The sequence below is a fragment of the Dama dama genome, chromosome 18 (genome assembly GCF_033118175.1).
Source record: "Dama dama isolate Ldn47 chromosome 18, ASM3311817v1, whole genome shotgun sequence".
In the NCBI taxonomy this organism is placed as follows: Eukaryota; Metazoa; Chordata; class Mammalia; order Artiodactyla; family Cervidae; genus Dama; species Dama dama.
The window spans coordinates 73720695-73741831 of NC_083698.1; the positions used below are offsets into that span (position 1 = coordinate 73720695).

Below are 21137 nucleotides of genomic sequence, written 5' to 3' on the forward strand. Positions count from 1 at the left end.
TTTTCCAAATGGCCGGCCAGCCGTCCTAACGCCGTTCGATTGAAAAAGACTGAAAAATCTTTCCCGGGGTTTGAAGCGACCACTCCACCAGCATACTTCAAGCTAGCGCGTTTGCCCGGGCCCGTGGTCCAAAGACCCCTCGCCGCCAGGTTTCCGCGGCCCATCTGTCCCGCCAGGTCTAGTCGGAGGAGGCGAAAAGAAGCGGGTGGAGTGGATATTCCGCTCCTGAGAACTATTCCACTCGTACGAGCCACCGACCGACCACTAACCCCCTTTCCTCACCCTTGCGCCCAGGACAACCCACAGACACCACTACCGCGACTTCACCTCCACCCTCCAAAGACAAAGCCCCCTGACCCACGTCGAGGAAGTCTCCCTTACCTCCCACCTCCTCGCTCTCAGCTCCCACCCTCAACCCTAGTCTCTCCTCCCGGGTGGTCCCAGGAATGGGAGGGGACTTTCTACGAGGGTAATTTAAATAAAAGGTGTGTGCTCTGGTTCTATTTGCATAGAGGCGGGGCCTCTAAAGCCGGCCTCCACCTCGCTCCGAACGACCCAGGGGGAGAGAACCACCCTGAGACTTAATTTGCAGGGGGCGGGGCCTGCCTCTTTAAGTGGAGCCGGGAGCCACTTCCCCTTCCAGTCGGCTTCCGCTAGCTGTCGCTTCCGGCTTCTGTGTGCCTTCCCCACGATTTCTTTCTGGCTTCTGTCCAGGCTTCCGCTGCTTTCGCTGGGCGCTGCGGGTGGCCGGGGCCCTAATGCTACCGAAACGACGGCGAGCGCGGGTCGCGTCCCCCAGCGCCGCCCCCTCCTCCGCGGCGCGCTTCCCGGGGGTCACTATCTACCTGGCCGAACCACACATGGGCCGCAGTCGCCAGGCTTTTCTCACACGCCTGGCTGTCTCCAAGGGTTTCCACGTCCTTAATGCCTACAGGTGCGCGGTCGTGGCGAAGCTCACTGCTAGGCGGGGGCACCTGCCTGGGGCCGCCTTTCCAGGGCTTGCTTTCCGAGGGGCGCGGGGCGGGTGCCGGCCAAAGGCCTCGCCTTACCGAGGAATGTGGCACGCCCATATCTATCACCGCGCCGTCGCGCCAGGCCGGCCGAGGGGCGCTGCTGTGTGGCGTGATGGCCTGAGCACAAAATGCCCGTCCTAGGAATTTTGCAGCTGACCAGCCACTTGTATACACGGTGTTACCTTAGAGCTGAGGATACGGAAAAGACTCCCAGGCAGCTGACCCCGGGGCGGAGGGGCACCTGAAGTTTTTGGATTCCAGGTTAACCCTGGCACTTCATGGTCATATGGCTTTTGTTAATTTCCTTTTTTGTAAAAGGGTGTTAGCAGTTATGTCCAGGAGTGGTTCTGTAGGACAAGGAGAGAACATGCCAGAGGCTTTGTAAAAGTCGTGTGGGTGTGTGTTGGGTTAGTAATGCTTCATTAGGTGAATTCATCTTGCCCTGTTAGCTAAACAGATCTCTCTCCTCAGAGCTGAGAAAGTGACTTAAGTGAGACTTCCAAGAGTAGAATTAAACCAAACAAAACAGTCACAGAAGCAATGCTAAAAGTAAGGGAGGAGGGTTCCAATCGTTTTGAAGTTGAGAGAGCAAAGTGAACCAGGGGCCAGTCCCCCTGAAGCTTAGTTAACCATACCCAGGGTTGTGGCAGACCCACTCAGGATGATGACAGCAGCCTAGAGTGTACTGGGCACTATCTAAGCCCCTTTGCTTATTACTAGCTCGTTTAATCTTTACAGCAAGCCTACAAAGTAGATATATTAATATCTCTGCTTTGCAGAGTTGGAAGTCAAAAGTACAGAGATAAATGATGTGCCCAAGGGCACAGAGCAAGTGTGGGGCAGAGCTGAAGTTCAAAGCCAAGTAGTCTGTCTCCAGCACTTGGAAGTATGACCCACCACCCCCACCCACCTTGCTTCCTGGACCCCAGGCCCCTGGCCTCTCCTTTCTCTGGGTTTGAGGGAGAAGAAGACAGACAAATTAACAAAAAAGGATTGGGCTTGTGATCCTAGCTAGAGCAGAGAGCCACAGCTCGGCAGATGCTGGAGTGATGGAGATGTTTGGCTGCCAGGAGGAGGGGCTGAAAATCTGGAGTGAACAGATGCTCACCAGGCAGAGGGGATAGTATTGGCGAAGGCTTGGAGATGTAGAATGGAGCAGGAAGAATGGCAGGCCTGGGAAAGGGCTTCAGGCCTCACATTGTCTTCCCTCCCCCCAGCCCGGAGGTGACACATGTGGTGATGGAGGGGACCTCAGCGGAGGAGGCTGTCTGCTGGCAGGAGCGCAAGACGTCGGCTCTTCCCCCAGGTTGTACCCGCCCAGCGCTTTTAGACATAAGTTGGTTCACAGAGAGCATGGAAGCTGGGCAGCCTGTCCCTGTGGAATGCCGGCACCGCCTGGAGGTGAGCTGGGTGGAGGCTTAGGGTAGAGCCACTGAGGAAGCCCCAGTGCTGGCCAGACCTCAGCTGGGACAGGTGACATGGCAGCAGTGCCTCAGTGTCCTTCCCGTGGGTTGGGCAGTGAGGGCCCCATCCAGACCACCACGGGGAAGGTCCCGGTGCTTCCTGGGTGAGCACAGTGGAGGGGTTCAGGTGTGGGCTCGGAACAGGGCTGCCTGCATTCAAATCCTGGCTCTGCCCATGAGCCACAAGGTCTCAGAGTCCCCAGCTGTGACGTGAGGGTGATGGGCACGCCAGGCCCACTTGATTGAGAGGAAGTGACAGGACACGTGCCCTGTGAGAGGTAGCATTGTACCGCTACTGCTGTTCTGGCCTCTACCCTGTGCCTCTAGCAGTTCTGCCCTCTCAGAGTTGGCTCCTGTCCTGAGAGCCCGAGGTGACCCCCCTGCCAGGAGAAGTAGGGCTCGGGGGGGCTGCCTGGTCCTCTGCCAACCCTGCAGCCTCAAAGCAGCCTGTGCATTGCCCATCCCTAGGTGGCTGTGCCCAAAAAGGAGATGCCAAGCCCAGCATGGATGCTGCCCTATGCCTGCCAGCGTCCCACACCCCTCGTGCACCACAATGCCAGCCTCTCGGTGAGTGTGGCTCTCCCGCCTCCCTGGGATGGAGCCAGGCCCTCCCGTGTCCCAGCCTTGGAGGGAAGGTTAGGGTAAAGCACCCCGCCATCCCTGCCTCTCACCAAGGACCCTTCTCTGCAGGAGGCTCTGGAGACGCTGGCAGAGGCCGCTGGCTTTGATGGCTGTGAAGGCCGCCAGATCGCCTTCTACAGAGCGGCCTCGGTGCTCAAGGCCCTCCCCAGCCCGGTCACAGCCCTGAGCCAGCTGCAGGGCCTGCCCCACTTCGGAGAACACTCCTGCAGGGTTGTCCAGGTTTGTGCTCACTGCATGTAGACAGGCAGAGCTGTGAGTGTGAATGAGGGGTGGCGAGGAGGCCTGGGAGCCTGGTGAGGGCAGGTGACTGGGTGGCTCAGAACCCAGCTGTGGCCACTGATGGTGCCCAGGCAGCAGCAAACCACCCCGTTCACCCACATTCCTCATGTGTAAATTGGGTCGGCACCACCTGCCTGAGGCTGACTGAGAGGTCTCAGCCAAGGGAGCTGCCAGGAGTCTGGCAGGCTGGTAGCTGACATCGTGGGCATTGGCCCAGACTGTCAGGGATGGTGGGAGAGGACCCCTGAGCATGAGCCCTTCTTTTTAAAATGTGAAGTTGTCCTTTTGTATGTTACCACTGAGCAAATTTATCATGACAGAAAAAATACTTTTGAATTCACCTCTGTGTGTTTTTTTTAAATTTATTTTATTTTTTGGCTGCATGGCATGTGAGATCTTAGTTCCCTGACTGAACCTGCACCCTTTGCCTTTAAAAGAAGTCTTATTGAATTCACCTATGTTTTAAAAAAGCAGTTGTTGACATACCCCGGGGCTTGTTGTTTATCTGAGAGGTGGCCCTTGTTCCTCTCCCAAGGGGCTTGGAGGATCCCTGGTATATTCTTCATTACAAGTTCCCTGGGATGCTGGCCCCACAAAGACGCCGCTTCCGGGTGTTAGGGGTTCTGCTGAGGCCTTGGGCCCCCCAGCCCTCTTCTTTCCAGTGAGGCTATGTCTCCTCTCACAGGAGCTGCTGGAACACGGAGTGTGTGAGGAGGTGGAGAGAGTCCGGCTCTCAGAGAGGTACCAGACCATGAAGGTATGCAGGGCAGCCCCCAGCAGGGGTCCGCAGCTCCACAGTGTTCCCCCAGAGCCACAGCAAGGTTACCACCATGTCAGACAGCAAGGGGGGTGGCAGGTCCCACCCTGGGGTCAGAGAGGGTCTTATTGAGGACACCTGATAAGCATGAGGCAGCCAAACAGATGGGCAGTGAGAAGATTGTTTTGAGCACAGGGAATTTTCTAGATCACTCAGCAACATCTGTTCTTATTTGACTATTGATGGCATATTGTCCAGGATATTACATGCCCTGGCATCTTAAACAGAGCACCCTGAACAGAACAGAACCTTTCTCTGGGTGCCACAAGGACGATTCAGTCTGAGGGGCTGCTCGTCCTTGCACTGTCTCTGCCTTTTGTAATCTCACATGCTCATTTGTTGGTGTCGTCTTGCCTGTGTCCACGGCACACCTTCTCGTTATTCCCACCCACTTCTGGTCTTGTGGATGCTCAGTCATGCTTCTCAGACACTCCAGTTTTGTGACTGGAGGTTGTCAGACCAGCGACTGGTCATGTAATTGGGGCTTCCCTAGCAGGATGTGTCAGGTGCCATGGAAGGTCACCCAGAATGTGAGGATCAATGAGGTGGGGAGCTTCAGAGAGGTAGAGGAGCCATGGATGAAGCAGGGGCTCAGGGGTGGGGCAACACAGGAGTCGTTGAGTGGAGAGGCGCTGAGAGGGTGCAGAGCCATCTGTCTCTTCCTGGGTACCCCTGAGTCCCAGAAGGCATCCAGGCCAGGAGAGAAGGGTGAACAATGAGAGGTTTATTGTTATAAACGTTGATTAGGTTATTTTCAGCATCTTTCCTCTCAGGAGTCTGTTGGTGAAAGTGATCCTGTTCATGCTGTTGGTTCAGGGGATAACACAGCCCAGTCTGCAGGAAGTAGGACTCAGGGACATGAGCGCCACCCAGCTGTTCTTCTCTGTGCACGCCAGCAGCCTCCCCATGAAGGTGCCCCTGGCGTGTACTGCAGTCTGTACCACTGCAAGGTTGCCCTTTTGTTTCAGCCCCAAAAGTTCCTGAGGAGGGACTCTTAAGTGGCTGACCTCGGGCAGGTGCCCACCCCTGACGAATGAGCTATAGTCAGTGAAGAAACAGTGAGTTTCTAGGGCCCACCCTGCGTGTGGAAGACCCATACAAGGGCAGGCGGCCACCCCATGAGAGGTCAGCTCCAGCAACATAGTTTCCACTGGCCTGGACACCTCTGCTGACCCATGGCCAGGCAGTGGCACTTGCTGTGTTTGTTCCTGGAACAGAGCCATAGCCAGCCCCCAGCTATTCCTTCCAGATCCTGGTAAAACAACCCCTTAGCTGTTAACTGCCTGTTTTTTCTGTTTTAAGAGGCAGAGCCACAGTAACAAGTCCCAGCTACTCTTGGGTGGGAGCAGTATGGTTTTCCCAGTGAGTGGACAGACTGTTAGGATGACTCCTTTGATGATGTTGGAATCATGGGCTAGAACTGTACAAGTTGTGAGGAGAGATCATTTTCAAGGAGGGGCCCGCTCCTTCCCTGCCGTCCCCCGACATGTTTGCGTCAGGGCCAGGCTCAGGGTTTGAGTCCTGCCTGTGCACCCACTGTGTGGCCTGAGCAGATTATTTAAACATGAGAAATGTGAGTAGGGTGCCACCTGCCAGACCACATGATGACTTAATGAGGTCATTTGTGCAGTGCCACAGGGGTGCTGTCCTAGGACATGCCTTGCATACATCAGTGGCGCCCATCCTCATCTTGCACCAAGAGCTTTGCTCCTGACCACACTGTACTCATCCTCTAAACAGCTCTTCACTCAGATCTTTGGGGTCGGGGTAAGGACTGCTGACCAGTGGTACCGAAAAGGGCTCCGGACGCTGGACGACCTCCGAGAGGAGTCCCAGAGACTGACCCAGCAGCAGAAAGCAGGTGAGCTTTCTGAGAGAGGGCAGAGCCCTGGGCTTCCCCAAAGCACCAGGGCCTGAAAGCCTCCCACACCACAGAACCCTTAGCTCTGATGCATGGCATGTGCTCATGGCTGCCTGTGTGGCAGGGAGCAGGGTGAGTGTGAAAACAGGCATCTCTATTTGGTGGCTTCCTGAACCGGTGGAGTCAGGACCCATTGCAAGCCCTTCTCAGTGAATGATAATGGTCACAGTAGCTGCCTTCTGGTTAGACTTGGACCTGAACCAGGAATGGACCCTGTACTCCTGATTTCATGGGAGGGAGAGCAGGTCAGAGGAGCCCAGGCCCTGGACACACTTACCAGTGTGGTGCTTGGTGGCCTGGCCTGCTGGCTGTTGCTCAGTGGGGAGAGGTTCGGTGAGGACCATGCTAGTGGGAGGTAGCACTATGCAATGGAAAGAACGTGAACTTGAGAGTTGACTAGGCCTGGATTTGAGTTCCATCTCTGCCGCTTACTAGGTAGGAGACTGTGGCCCTGAGATTTGACTTCTCTGAGCCTCAGTTACGTTCTCTCTAAAGCATGGGATTCTGTGAGCTCTTTGGCGTGGAACCAGCATGTAGCAGGTGTTGAGCAGATTCTCCGTCTCCATGTGGCCTGGGTTGGGGGCCTTTCTGAAGGAGCCCCACAGCCCAGCACTCCTTGCCTCTTTGAACCTCCTCCCAGGGGCTGGGGGAGGGGAGGCCACCTTGGGGTCCTGGGAGAGCTGTCTGGTTGGTCAGCAGGAAGTGAGACCAGAGAGCCGTGTGTCCAGTGGAGCGTTATGAAGTGACATCTGTTGGTTCCACTTATTCACCCCTCCCCAAGGAATGGCCAGCAGTGCTTACTGAGCTCGCCCTGTGCCAAGGGCCCTAACTCCCACCCTTAGTCCCCTCCTAACACTGTGTGGAAGGTGCAGTGATTTCTCTGACAGGTGAGAAGATGGATTTGGGTTCAAGTGAGGTGTTCTTAAGTGGCAGGGTCATCTTCTTCACATCTAATACCTCCTAGTCCCATTTTATGGATAGGAAAACAGAGAAGTTGAAAAAGATAGTCTATATCTTGATTGTGTCAATGTCAGAATTCTGGTGTGGTGTACAATAGTCCTGCAAGATGTTACTGAGAGCACAGAGGACCTCTATTATTTCCTTCAACTATATGTGGATCTACAATTATTTCAAAATAAAAGTTTAATATTTAAGAGAGAGGAGGGGTGGTGGTAGATAGCTGGAGAGGGCTGGGTTGGGCCAGTGAGGAGAGCGGTACTGTCCACAGGACTCCAGCACCACCAGGACCTGAGTGCCCCGATCCGGCGGTCAGATGTTGAGGCCCTGCAGCAAGTGGTGGAGGCAGCCGTGAGGCAGGCCCTTCCTGGGGCCACTGTCACACTGGCTGGAGGCTTCCGGAGGTAAGGGGACTCGACACGCTCTCCGGCTCAGCTCCAGGCCCTCCTCAGGGAAGGCGTCTGAGGTGGGACCACTGAGGCGGGCCTTCCCTCACTGAGGGGTTTTGGGAGAACATGGAGGCTGTGAGTCAGACTGGCCCCCTCAGGGGGAAGTTGCAGGGCCACGACGTGGACTTCCTCATCACCCACCCCCAGGAGGGCCAGGAGGCAGGGCTGCTGCCCAGAGTGATGTGCTACCTGAAGAAGCAGGTGAGGGGCTTCCCGCTTCCCCTGCTGAGAGTCCTGCTGGGATTCCAGCCCCTGGTTTCTCAGTCCCACATGGCAGTGCCCGGCCATGTCTGCTCTCCTCCAGGGCCTTGTCCTGTACCACCAGCACCAGCACAGCTACCAGGGAGACCTGACCCAGCAGAGCCACACCATGGATGCCTTTGAGAGGAGTTTCTGCATTTTACGCCTGCCACAACCCCCAGGGGCTGCTGTGGGTGGTGCCCAGAAGCCCTGCTTCACCTGGAAGGCGGTGCGGGTGGACCTGGTGGTTGCCCCTGTCAGCCAGTTCCCCTTTGCCCTGCTTGGCTGGACTGGCTCCAAGGTAGGGAGTGTGCTGCTGGGGCTGGCCGTGGGAGCTGGGGTTGGTGGTCCTGCTGAGACGTGGTCACTTTTTCCCCAGCATTTTGAGCGGGAGCTACGCCGCTTCAGCAGGAAGGAGAGGGGCCTCTGCCTGAACAGCCATGGTCTGTTTGATCCGGAGCAGGTGTGTTGCTGTGATGAGAGGTCTGGGGGCTAGAAAACAGCTTTCTCTTTGGCCCACAGTATGAATCAGCCCCAGGTCCCTCAAGCCTGGAACCCACAGGGCCCTCAAGAGGCATCTACCACAGGGCTGGGCTCTGCCAGCATTTCTAGCCTCCTCCCCATACCTTTCTCGGGGAATCTGCTGCAGTGGAGGGAACGGCCCCCAGGCCCTAATGCCTGCGTTCTGTTGCAGAAGACGGTTTTCCACGTGGCCTCAGAGGAAGACATCTTCAGACTCCTGGACCTTGAGTACCTTCCCCCAGAGCAGAGAAATGCCTGATCCTATCAACCCCACCTCTACTCTGGAAATGGAGGGGGTCATTTGAGCCAGACTCTATTGATGTTTTTGGCCCCTAACTATTTCCAGTCAGAAGATGTGCTGCTGCCCCAAGTCCTTACCCCTTCCATGTGGGAGCCCTGTCTGTGAACCACCACTCCCCCACCTATACCCAGTTCAAGATGTAATGAAATTAGCATGTGGAACAAACAAAGCTGTATTTTCTGAATGTGCTGCTGGTGTGGGTGACTGAGGAGCACGGTGCCTGGTTCTGCCCAGAGGTCAGCTTTGGGGTGTCAGTGAGGGTGGAGGATGTTGACCCAGCAAATAGACTTCCAGTTATTTCTCCAACAAAAATGGGTTTATTCAGGATCAGCGGAGAATCAGTCTGTAACCATGGCAAGCCATGTGCAAGTCCCCAGCAAAAATGGAGAGGAAAACTTTTATAGAGGGGAAAAAGGAATTTGGGAGGCCTATAGGTAAACATGAGTCCATGGCTTTTTGTTGGCTGAGTCCTTGTCAGGAAAGAAGTGGAAGTCTTTCTTTCTGTTGGGCTCTTGCTATCATTATAGGGCATGAGTGCTCACCCTTCTGGTCTCCTAACTCTTGAGGTTTCTGTTTATTTTTTTTTAACACTTCCCCCTTTCGATCAAGATCTTTTTCTGAAAGCATCACTAATCTGAGTCAGGTTTTCTAGTTTCAGGGTCTTATTGACCTTCTGTGCAAGGAAAGGCTTTTCCTCGGTGTAGTGTCCCACATCAGGGAGAAAATGCACAGATTGGAGATCTGTTGAGGTCATATTTAAGAATCGAGGGGTAGGAGGGAGAACTCTTAGGCACTTTTTATCGGAAGTATATGTTACCAAGATCCTCGATGTTAAAGAGCCTGTGTAGCATTATGTCATCAAAGGTTTGGTGACAAATTTCCAACAGGCCTGGTCTAGGTATCTTTGGAAAGCTGTCTCAGCAGATGTCATCTGCTTCAATTCAGGGAAATCTACTTTCAGGTCACCAGATGATTTGAAGGTCCGGACAGGGTTTGGTGCTTTCCTTAGGTGTATCATATGAAAATAGGAGTTGTATTCCTTGGAGTTTTGCAGCACAGGGGGGTTAGCAGTACTGATAGCAGCCTCCTTCTCTTGGTGTCTTTTCCAACAGATGAAATTGCCAGGTTGCAAGATATGATGATCAAGGTCTTTCTCTCCCAAGCGTGCACTGTGAAAAAGATTGTTTTCCCAAAACATGACTTTGTTTTGTTTTTTCATTAAAATATTTATTCATTTGGCTGCTTCAGGTCTTGCTGTGGCATGCAGGACCTTTCGCTGGGGCGTGTGGGTTCCTCTCCAGTTGTGGCACTCGGGCTATAGAATGCACAGGCTCAGGAGTTGCAGTGCATGGGCTTAGTTGACTTGTGATATGTGGGATCTTAGTTCCCCAACTAGGGGACCATGTCCCCTGCATTGGAAAGTGGATTCTTAACTACTGGACCCCCAGGGAGGTCCTAAAACATGCTTATTTAAAAAAAAAAAACAATTAGGCCTTTGTAGTATTGATGTACCCCTCCTTTTTTTAGTTGGGGTCAAAAGAGGCAAGAGTCCAGTGCACTGCACATCCTGTGATTATCTCAAAGGGTGTGAGAGCTCAACAGGAGGTGGCTCTTTGATTTAGAGAGACCAACAGCAATGCTTTTGTAAAAGGGATTTGGAGGGTCTCTACAAGTGTTGCCAATTGAATCTTAATAAAGCTCTTAGGTTATACCTGAATGGTCTAGTGGTTTTCCCTGCTTTCTTCAATTTAAGTCTGAATTTGGCAATAAGGAGTTCATGATCTGAGCCACAGTCAGCTCCCAGTCTTGTTTTTGCTGACTGTATAGAGCTTCTCCATCTTTGGCTGCAAAGAATATAATCAGTCTGATTTTGGTATTGACCATCTGGTGATGTCCATGTGTAGAGGGTCTTCTCTTGTGTTGTCAGAAGTGTTTGCTGTGACCAATGCATTCTCTCTATTAGCCTTTCCCCTGCTTCATTCTGTACTCCAAGACAAATTTGCCTGTTACTCCAGGTATCTCTTGACTTCCTGCTTTTGCATTCCAGTCCCCTATAGTGGAAAGGACATCTTTTTGGGGGTGTTCTAAAAGTTCTTGTAGGTCTTCATAGAACTGTTCAGCTTCAGCTTCTTCAGCATTATTGGTTGGGGCATAGACCTGGATTACTGTGATATTGAATGGTTTGCCTTGGAAATGAACAGAAATCATTTTGTTCCTTTTGAGATTGCATCTAAGTACTGCATATTGGACTCTTTTGTTGACTATGATGGCTACTCCATTTCTAAGGAATTTTTGCCCGTAGATATAATGGTCACCTGAGTTAAATTCACCCATTCCAGTCCATTTTAGTTTGCTGATTCCTAAAATGTCAATGTTCACTCTTGCCATCTCCTGTTTGACCACTTTGCCTTGATTCATGGACCTAACATTCCAGGTTCCTATGCAATGTTGCTCTTTACAGCATCAGACTTTACTTCCATCACCAGTCACATCCACAACTGGGTGCTGTTTTTTCTTTGGCTCCGTCTCTTCATTCTTTCTGGAGTTATTTCTCCACTGGTCTCCAGTGGCATATTGGTCACCTACTGACCTGTGGAGTTCATCTTTCAGTGTCCTATCTTTTTGCCTTTTCATACTGTTCATGGGCTTCTCAAGGCAAGAATACTGAAGTGGTTTGCCATTCCCTTCTCCAGTGGACCACATTTTGTCAGAACTCTCCACCATGACCTGTCCGTCTTGAGTGGCCCTATAGGACATGGCTCATAGTTTCATTGAGTTAGACAAGGCTGTGATCTATGTGATTTAGATTGGTTAGTTTTCTGTGATTGTAGTTTTCAGTCTGTCTGCCCTCTGATGGAGAAGGATAAGAGGCTTATGGAAGCTTCCTGATGGGAGAGATTGACTGAGGGGGAAATTTGGTCTTGTTCTGATAGGCGGGGCCATGCTCAGTAAATCTTTTATCCAATTTTCTGTTGATGGTCGGGGCTATGTTCCTTCCCTGTTATTTGACCTGAGGCCAAAATATGGTAGTAAAGATAATGGCAACCTCCTTCAAAAGTTCCCACCACACACTGCTACACTCAGTGCTCCCAACCCTGCAGCAGGCCACCACCAACCCACACCTCTGCTGGAGACTCCTGGACACTCATGGGCAAGTCTGGGTCAGTCTTTTGTGGAATCACTGCTCCTTTCTCCTGGGTCCTGATGCACACAAGGTTCTGTTTGTGCCCTCCAAGAGTCTGTCTCCCCAGTTCTGTGTAAGTTCTGGCAGCTCTATGGTGGGGTTAATGGTGACCTCCTCCAAGTGGGCTTATGCCATAACCATGTCTACTGCACCCAGAGCCCCTGCCCCTGCAGTAGGCCACTGCTGACCGGCACCTCCTCAGGAGACACTCAAACACAGTTCTGTCTTAGTCTGTGTGGGGTCTCTGTGTCCTGGTGTGCACGAGGTATGTTTGAGCCCTCTGAGTGTCTCTGGAGGGTGTGAGCTTTGATTCTAAACATGATTTTGCCCCTCCTGCCATCTTGTTGGGGCTTCTCCTTTGCTCCAGCGCCACGCAGCCGCTGCTCTAGCACCTACCGTCTTGCTGGGGCTTCTCTGCTCTTGGATGTGGGGTATCTCCTCACAGTCACTCCAGCTCCATCCCCAAGAAAAAGAAATGCAAAAAGGCTAAATGGTTGTCTGAGGAGGCCTTAGAATAGCTGTGAAGAGAAGAGAAGAGAACAGCACATGACAAAAGGAAAGAAATACCCATTGAATGCAGAGTTCCAAAGACTAACAAGGAGAGAGAAGAAAGCCTTCCTCTGTGATCAATGCAAAGAAATGGAGGAAAACAATAGAGTGGGAAAGACTAGATATCTCTTCAAGGAAATTAGAGATACCAAAGGAACATTTCATACAAAGATGGGGCACAATAAAGGACAGAAATGGTAGGGACCTAACAGAAGCAGATTTTAAGAAGAGGTGGCAAGAATACACAGAAGAACTATACAAAAAAGATCTTCTTGACCCAAATAATCATGATGGTGTGATCATTTACCTAGAGCCAGACATCCTGGAATGTGAGGTCAAGTGGGCCTTAGGAAGAATCACTACGAACAAAGCTAGTAGAGGTGAGGGAATTTCAGTTGAGCTATTTCAAATCCTAAAAGATGATGCTGTGAAAGTGTTGCACTCAATATGCCAGCAAATTTGGAACATGCAGCAGTGGCCACAGGACTGAAAAAGGTCAGCTTTCATTCCAATCCCAAGGATAGGCAATGCCAAAGAATGCTCAAACTATCACACAATTGTACTCATCTCACACGCTAGTAAAGTAATGCTCAAAATTCTCCAAGCCAGGCTTCAGCAATACATGAACCATGAAATTCCAGATGTTCAAGCTGGATTTAGAAAAGGCAGAGGGACCAGAGATCAAATTGCCAACATCCGTTGGATCATCGAAAAAGTGAGAAAGTTCCAGAAAAACATCTACTTCTGCTTTTATTGACTATGCCAAAGTCTTTGACTGTGTGGATCACCACAAACTGTGGAAAATTCTGAAAGAGATGGGAATACCAGACCACCTGACCTGCCTCTGGAGAAACCTGCATGCAAGTCAGGAAGCAACAGTTAGAACTGGACATGGAACAACAGACTGGTTCCAAATAGGAAAAGGAGTATGTCAAGGCTGTATATTGTCACCATGCTTATTTAACTTATTTGCAGGGTACATCATGAGAAATGCTGGGCTGGATGAAGCACAAATTAGAATCAAGATTGCCGGGAGAAATGTCAATAACCTCAGATATGCAGATGACACCACCCTTATGACAGAAAGTGAAGAAGAACTAAAGAGCCTCTTGATGGAAGTGAAAGATGAGAATGAAAAAGTTGGCTTAAAACAAACTCAACATTCAGAAAACTAAGATCATGGCATCTGGTCCTGCCACTTCATGGGAAATAGATGGGGAAACAGTGGCTGACTTTATTTTTGGGGACTCCAAAATCACCACAGATGGTGATACAGCCATGAAATTAAAATACACTTACTCCTTGGAAGGAAAGTTATGGCCAACCTAGACAGCATATTAAAAAGCAGAGACATTACTTTGCCAACAAAGGTCCATCTAGTCAAGGCTATGGTTTTTCCAGTAGTCATGTATGGATGTGAGAGTTGGACTATAAAGAAAGCTGAGTGCCAAATAATTGATATTTTTGAATTGTGGTGTTGGAGAAGATTCTTGAGAGTCCCTTGGACTGCAAGGAGATCCAACCAGTCCATCCTAAAGGATATCAGTCCTGGGTGTTCATTGGAAGGACTGATGTTGAAGCTGAAACTCCAATACTTTGGCCACCTGATGCGAAGAGCTGACTCATTTGAAAAGACCCTGATGCTGGGAAAGATTGAGGGCAGGAGGAGAGGACGACAGAGGATGAGGTGGTTGGATGGCATCACTGGCTCAATGGACATGTGTTTGGGTAAACTCCAGGAGTTGGTGATGGACAGGGAGGCCTGGCGTGCTGCAGTTCATGGGGTCACAAAGAGTCAGACACAACTGAGTGACTGAACTGAACTGAATGCTGTTAGTGTGTTTGATCAAACCAGAGAATTGAGGGTGGTAAGTACAGTAAAAGTGTTGTAAAACTGGCCAAACTGTGCAGACTTGTTGAAGCACCTGGACAGTGAAATGAGTTCCTCGATCATTATGAAATTTACAAAAAGTTTCCCAGGTAGGCATAAATCTATTCCAAAAGTACTTTAGTCATAGAAGAGGGTAGTAACCTATCTATAATGGAAGCTTTAGCCCAGTGTGCCAACATAACAGACCATGACTAACAGATACCTATATCCATGATCTGAAGGAAGTTGCATGAAATCCATCTGCCAGAACTCAGATGATCCATCAGCAATCTAAAATTTCCAGGAGCAGTACAAACAGGCTTCCCTGGGTGTATTTTAGACAAAGGGGACTGTGAGATAGGTACTTTCTGGGGCTTTGTTAATGTTTCCCCAACAATATTGACTCATGAAACCTATCGTTTTGTCAGTGTGAAAGAAAGTGAAAGTCACTCAGTTGTGTCTGATTCTTTGTGACCCCATGGACTATACAGTCCATGGAATTCTCCAGGCCAGAATACTGGAGTGGGTAGCCTTTCCTTTCTCCAGGGAATCTTTCCAACCCAGGGATTGAACCTAGGTCTCCTGCATTGCAGGAGGATTCTTTACCAGTGGTTTAATGCATGTACAGTGGTGAAGAGTGGGAATTTCAGTCTCTGGTAGGACTGGGTAATTGTTTGGTCTGAACCAGAGTTTTCTCTTTTTATCAAACCAACTGTCATTGAATTTCCAATCTTGTTTCTCTTTTCCTGGGGCCAATTTTTGGGCTTCTTGGGCTTAGAGTTCTCATTCAGGGGAATAACCCTTTGGACCAAGACAGAAGTTTAGCTGCTGTTCCTTTAAAGACAGAAATCCTTGCAGAAATTTTAGCAAGGTGATTTACCTTAGTTTCCAGAGAGTCAAGTTTAGAATAGCCTGGATCTTACTAATCAAGGATGAATAAAAGTGTTGCATCCATCAATTCCTGAACATTGGGGCCATTTTAAATTTTATTTCTGCTGGAATTTGGGAAACCACATTGCTTCCACAATATTCCAAAATCATAAGCTACTCCAAAAATGTATCTATTATCAATATAAATATTGGCGGTTTTGCTCTTGGCTGAAGTACAAGCCTGTGTAAGAGCACATCATTCAGCCTGTTGGGCCAAACTGGAAGTGCAGGTGAAGTCGCTCAGTCGTGTCCGGCTCTTTGCGACCCCATGGACCATAGCCTACCACTCTCCTCTGTCTGTAGCCACAGGTAAAGATGCTGCCTCAACAACATCAAAAGAAGTTGCGATAACATACCCAGCACAGTATCTGCCATTGTCTCCTTTTAAATAAGAACCATCAGTAAACATGAAAAGTCAGTGTTTCCCAATGAAATTTCCTACAGATCATCATGAGTCAGGAGGTGGTCCGTCAAGGTTAAGCCATTGTGGGATACTTCATTGGTGACAGAAGAGTAGCAGGGTTCAGATTATCACAGTGTAGAAGAGTTATGTGAAGAGCAGCTAACGAAAGGACTCCATTGGAGGTGAGATGACTGGCTGAGAAATGAGTGTGATGAGAATTCGTGAGGACTATTGCATGAGGTTTGGAAAGGAGGTCCCACGATGATTTTCTCAGCAGCCTTAACAGTAATGACAGTGGCCATGATTGCTTTAGGGAAGAAGGGTATTTCTGTGTGACAGGGTCCAGTTGCTGGCCATAGTGGCCTATGGGTTGATGGTGGTCCCCATGTTTTGGGGAGAGTATCCCAAGGGCAGTCCCTTCCTTTTCATATACAAAAAGGGAATCTGATCATGGGGATGCCCACAGGCAGGTGGGTTCATCAAACTTTCCTTTAAGTCCTTAAAAGCTATGTCATTTGGTTCTTACCTTAAAATTGGGTTGTGGTTTTGCTTTGGTAAAACATACAGAGGTTTGGCCATAAGAGAAATTTGGAACTCAGTTTTGTCTGTATTCAACTAACCCAAGAAAACCTCACGGTTGGTGCTTCCTTTTGGGTTTAGAGAAACTTAGGATACCAGGAAGTCTAACTGGATCTAAATGTTGTCCTTGTTCTGATATCAGATGCCCTAAATAATGAACCTAGGTTTGGGGCAGATTGCTGTTTATCTTTACCACCTTATGTCCCTTTAAGGCTAAACACTTCAGGAGGTGGATGATGACTTCTGCAAGAAGGTTTGAGAAAGAGAGTAGAGAAGCAAATCATCTACATATTGTATCAAAGTTTAACCTCTCGGAAACTTTGTATCATCAGATCAGCCTTCAGGGTTTTTGAGAAATAAGGAGACTCAGTAAGCCGGCAGGTATTACTGTTCAAGTGGATAGTTTTTCTTCTTCAGTGAAGGCAGAAAGGTATTTAGTTGTTTCAGTTGGAATGTTACAGAAATGTACTGTATAAATCAATTACAGTAAAGAATTTACCTTCTGTAGGAATGGCTGTTACTAACACATGAGAAAAGCAACAAGGTGTCAAGGGTTAACAGTGTTGTTTAGTACTTCCATGTCTGGACAAACCTATACCCTTGGCTTTTAGGTTTCCTTACCTGTAAAATGGGAGTGTTATAGGAGCTAATACAAGGGATAATGAGGCCTTAAACTTTGTATCTTCTGTTATGGCCTTTATGCCTGGAATGGCTTCTTTACGTATATGGTGGTGATTCTGGGAAGAGGTTTTGAGAGATTTGTTTGAATCTTGATGGGGGACATCTGTGAATTTTGCCAATATCAGCTGGAGATTTTGCCTATAAGGAGGATGGTAGCTGATTCAATAGGGGAAGATAATCTGTGCTTATAGAATCAGCTCTAGTATCATCAGAGATGGAGCAGAGATATTGAAGAGTCATTTAATTCACCTTGTTGATTACTTTGATGAGTACTGCCAAATTCTGAAATCATTTCCCCTTTTAAGGAGAAAGAAATTCTGGCATGATACTTCTCTAAAAAGTCTTGCCCTAATAAATGGATAGAGGGGGAAGAACTAAGGAGAAAAGAGTGTATTTCTCAAAGGGCCTAAAACAACATGGAATAGATTCCTTAGAGATCCCTGCTATTTGAATTGTTTACTCGAAGGCAAGGGCTGCTTTTATGGTAGTGGGGCTGATCAGTGAGAGGGTGGCTTCAGTGCCAGAACTGGAAGAGATTGACCCCAATCTGGAGAAATATTTCTCTAAGCCAGTTAAGAGGAAGGATTGGGAAGAGCCTCTAGAGTTCTTTGGAGTCCAATCATTGAGAATTGGGAGGATGTTGAAAAGGCTTCCCTGGTGGCTCGGAGGTTAAAGCGTCTGCCTCCAATGCAGGAGACTGGGATTCGATCCCTGAATCGGGAATATCCCCTGGAGAAGGAAATGGCAACCCACTCCAGTATTCTTGCCTGGAGAATCCCATGGACTGAGGAGCCTGGTAGGCTGCAATCCATGAGGTCGCAAAGAGGTGGACACAACTGAGCTACTTCACTTCACTTCACTTCACTTGAAAAGGCTAATTAAAAGACTGAAGGTGCCTGAAGCACTTAAATTTGTAACAATCTCTTTCCCAAAGTCCTGAATCTTTGCAATAATAGCAGAAACTAGGAGGGTTTTTGTTTCATTTAGGAGGCTTCATTTGCTGGAGTTGAAGATAAAGGATTTTAGCTGTCTCCATTTTAGGTGACTCTTCTACAGTGTGAGAGAGCTGGTTTGCCAGATTAATTAAATCTGGAATGAACATTTCCCCTTCCATCTTGGTCCTTTTTGCTAAAAGGGAATGGTCCTGCTTCAGCCCACTAATAAACATGGAGTTAAAAGCTGCTTGTGTAGGATTAACATCTGAAGGAAGATCAGAATTTTCTTTAAAAACAATCTGAAGTCAATTGGAATAGTCATGAACACATTCATTAGGTTATTGTGTATAAGCCTGCATTTTATTCCAATCAGCAGGCTTTGGAAGAGCTGTAGGCATTGCCCCAGGAAACCACTTAGCGACTGCCTGAGCCTGATCATAGAAGTTAGGAGGGTAGGCTCCCAGTTATAATTCTAAAGGCCTTTGAGGATATTCCCAAGTAGCAGTTTTCATCCAATGCTGGGCCTAGCCTTCGTGACAAGCTATGAACTAGCTGATTCAGTTAAAGAAAACAAGTTGCTGAGTTTGAAGGACTGTATTAAATTCCTCAGCAAATCTGTGAGGCTCTCCAGTTACTTGAGAAGAAATCTTTGACTATGTCTCAGAGTTCAGCTTTAGTCCAGGCAATATATAAAACAGAGCGTTTATCCTCTGGATCCTCAGGAGGCTTAATTTTAAAGGGACAGGTTCTGAAAAGTTCAAAGGAAAAGGGAATGGGAAGAGTTTTAGAGACAAGGGGAAGTTCAGTGGGAGAATACGTGCTGGGGAACTGAGGGGCAGGAGCAGGTGCAGATGGTCTAGGAGAGAAGCAGGAAGATGGCATTGGAGATGGGACCTGAGCACAAGCAGCTGAGGGAAGAGAGACAGGATGGCCCTGGAGGCATAGCCTGAGGCTTGGGGAGCCAGTCTGTCTTTTTGATCATTTGTTTGCCTCAGTCTTATATTAGATCAATTTTAGTCAATTTTAGGCTGCTGATAATGTTTGGAAGCCTCAAAATACCAATCAAAATAGGCATTCCATTCAGTTTTGGAAATTTTAGGGCTCTGATAGTCCCATTCGGTTTTAAGAAAAGTAAGTTTGGGGATTTCTAAAGTTCCCCATAATGGCCACATGATGTTCTAGATTGCCTTAGGTTGGTTGGCCTAGCTAGAAATTCTCATGAGGAAGGTTTACAATTTTTAAGCACAAAATCAGCCAGAGTCCTTATAGAAGGGTGCCCTCAAAATATTTAGGTAACTGGAATCCCATTTCTCAGAAGTTTTTTCCTAGAGTAAGAGAAGAATTTTTTAAAAGCCTCAACAGTTCAAGCAGCTTATAGCTTAAACAGTCTGCTTGAACAGTTCAGATGTCTCTAACAGCCTGCAGACCGAATACCCAGCCAGTTCTAAAGGAATAGGTTGGTCCTAGTGGAGCCAGGCCGAAGGCTTCTCAGCAGAGTTCCAATAAAACAACCTCTGTCTATTCCAGAGGAATGGCCTGAAGGCTGAACTGGCACAATCCCAATGAAATAGCCTCTGTGCTCAAAGGAATGGGCTGAAGCCTAGCCAGTTCCAGTTGGAACAGTCTGACTTCAAAATCAGACTGAAGTTCCAAACAAGTACTCGAGTACAGAACAAGGCCTTAACCAGAAAGGATAAAACCTTGAAACAGATCCCAGGTAAAGCTTGGAGAGCTTCAAAATGCAAAGAGGGTGGAGGCTCAGATACAGGAGAAAGAAGACCTTCAAATTCCAAGGTCAATGAGAAAATCATCAGTAATGGGCTCAGGTAGGCACATCACCCGTTTACTTACCAGCCCATCAGAGGTCTTTAGATCCCAGTAAAAGCCATCAAAATGTTGACCTAAAACAGACTGTCAGTTACTTCTCCAGCAAAATTGGGTTTATTTGAGATCGGCAGAGAATTGCAATTCAGGGTCTGCAACCACAGTGAGCTGCAGGCAAGTCCCCATGTGACAAGGGAAGGAGGCAGGAGAAATGAAGTTGGCAGGGCTTTTAATTGGCTGGGTTGTTGTCAGGATTGAGAAGAATCTTCTTCCCAACAATCTTCAACAGTCTGCTATTGTAGAGTGTGAGAGCTCCCCCTTCTGACCTCCCAGCTCTATTTAACTGAAGTTTCTGTTTATTAATTTTTTTTAACAATGGCATCATAGCTGAGTGACCCTGGGCCAGAGGCCTCAGGCTTTTCCTCTATAGAGTGGGGACCTGAATGGGGCTTTGTTTCTGGGGTTCTTATAGAGCCTGGATGGCAAGTGCTTTGCACAATGCATGATTCAGCTTCTACCTTCCAGGTCTGTGACCTGAGGAGTAGAGGCAGTTTTCTTGCCTGTTAGGAGTCTGTGTTTGGTCTGGGGCACTAAAGGGTGTGCTAGGGCATCTGGAGAAAGGGCCCAGGGGTAGCAAAGTGGGAGGAAGAGAACTTTCAATGCAGAGCCATTGCCTTCTGCCCGAGTTAAGCTCACATCTCCCAACCAGGCTCCCAGGCTTCCTGTTTCCACCCTTGTTCCTTTAAGGTCTGTCCTCAGAAGTCTTAAAAACAGGTTACATGGTGGTGTCTTTTACTTCTAGAGCAAAGGCCTCCAGCATTTCCCCACCTCTCAGTAAAGCCAAAGTCCTTACAGTGGCCCCTGGGGCTCTAGTATTTCTGTGTCCATACACCCCCACTGGCCTTATCTCCTGCACTACCCCTCTCTCAAGTTCCAATGTCCTGTGAGGAGCCAGGTGCATTCCTGCACTCATTGCTTTCCCATTTGAACTGTCCCAGACACCCACAAGGCCAGGGGGTGTTTCATCCTCTCACTGGGGTGCTGGCCATGTGTTGTCCTCTGTTTCTCAAATCCCCAGGCATGCTGCTTGCCTCAGGGCCTTTTCCCTTGCTGCACTATCCACCTGGAATTAGTCTTGCAATTCAAAACTTTATTGAGCGAGGACTTCCCTGGCCAATCACCCCATAAATTTAATTTGTAAAATTAACATTCAGGAAAATGGACTCTTTCAGTATAGATTTTAACACATATTTAGACCCCTTCACCTCAACCGAAATCAAGACATCCCCTTATTCTGTCCCATTGTGGTCATGTGTCCCTGCTCACCTGGTTGTTCTGTGTCCCTATAGTTTTGCCTTCTCCAGAAGGTCATATAAATGGATCCTGACTGTATATAACCTTTTGAGGCTAGCCTCTCTCACTCAATATGTCTTTGAGATTCACCTAGGTTGCTTTTATTTCTCTTTCTTGTTGCACAACATTCCATGCCATAGATAGTCCACAGTTTACCCATTTACCTGTTGAACATTTGAGTTGTTTCCAGGTTTAGGTGATTATGAATAGACTTCCTATAGAGGT

General features: G+C 48.7%; 1 protein-coding gene and 1 long non-coding RNA gene across 5 annotated transcripts; one reads left to right on the forward strand and one right to left on the reverse strand.

The window, feature by feature from the left end:
* Positions 1-654: 654 nt before the first annotated feature.
* On the forward strand, positions 655-8719 carry POLM (DNA polymerase mu). Of its 4 annotated transcripts, none has more exons than XM_061165629.1 (12): positions 801-934; positions 1155-1294; positions 2231-2414; positions 2945-3043; positions 3167-3337; positions 4083-4154; positions 5955-6075; positions 7364-7496; positions 7640-7742; positions 7846-8082; positions 8161-8244; positions 8476-8719. In XM_061165629.1, the coding sequence occupies exons 3-12, from the start codon at positions 2253-2255 to the stop codon at positions 8560-8562; spliced, it is 1269 nt and encodes a 422-aa protein (XP_061021612.1). In that variant the 5' UTR covers positions 801-934; positions 1155-1294; positions 2231-2252; the 3' UTR covers positions 8563-8719. The 4 variants fall into 4 exon arrangements, with proteins under 4 accessions (XP_061021608.1, XP_061021609.1, XP_061021612.1 ...); XM_061165628.1 differs by having other exon boundaries at positions 1155-1274; XM_061165625.1 differs by lacking the exon at positions 1155-1294 and having other exon boundaries at positions 655-934.
* Positions 8720-10154: 1435 nt separating this feature from the next.
* On the reverse strand, positions 10155-20815 carry LOC133072401 (uncharacterized). The gene is made up of 3 exons (XR_009696728.1): positions 19587-20815; positions 12185-12306; positions 10155-11614 (listed from the first exon to the last, which is right to left on the reverse strand). It is a non-coding gene; the product is annotated as an uncharacterized LOC133072401 (long non-coding RNA).
* Between the last annotated feature and the right edge of the window lie 322 nt (positions 20816-21137).

What these genes read in the sequence shown, in the direction of transcription:
- POLM (XM_061165625.1), top strand. Translation starts at nt 759, where the DNA reads ATGCTACCGAAACGACGGCGAGCGCGGGTCGCGTCCCCCAGCGCCGCC. An exon ending in CACGTCCTTAATGCCTACAG is followed by an intron (nt 935 to 2,230) that starts GTGCGCGGTCGT and finishes CCCTCCCCCCAG; the next exon opens with CCCGGAGGTGACACATGTGG. An exon ending in ACCACAATGCCAGCCTCTCG is followed by an intron (nt 3,044 to 3,166) that starts GTGAGTGTGGCT and finishes CCTTCTCTGCAG; the next exon opens with GAGGCTCTGGAGACGCTGGC.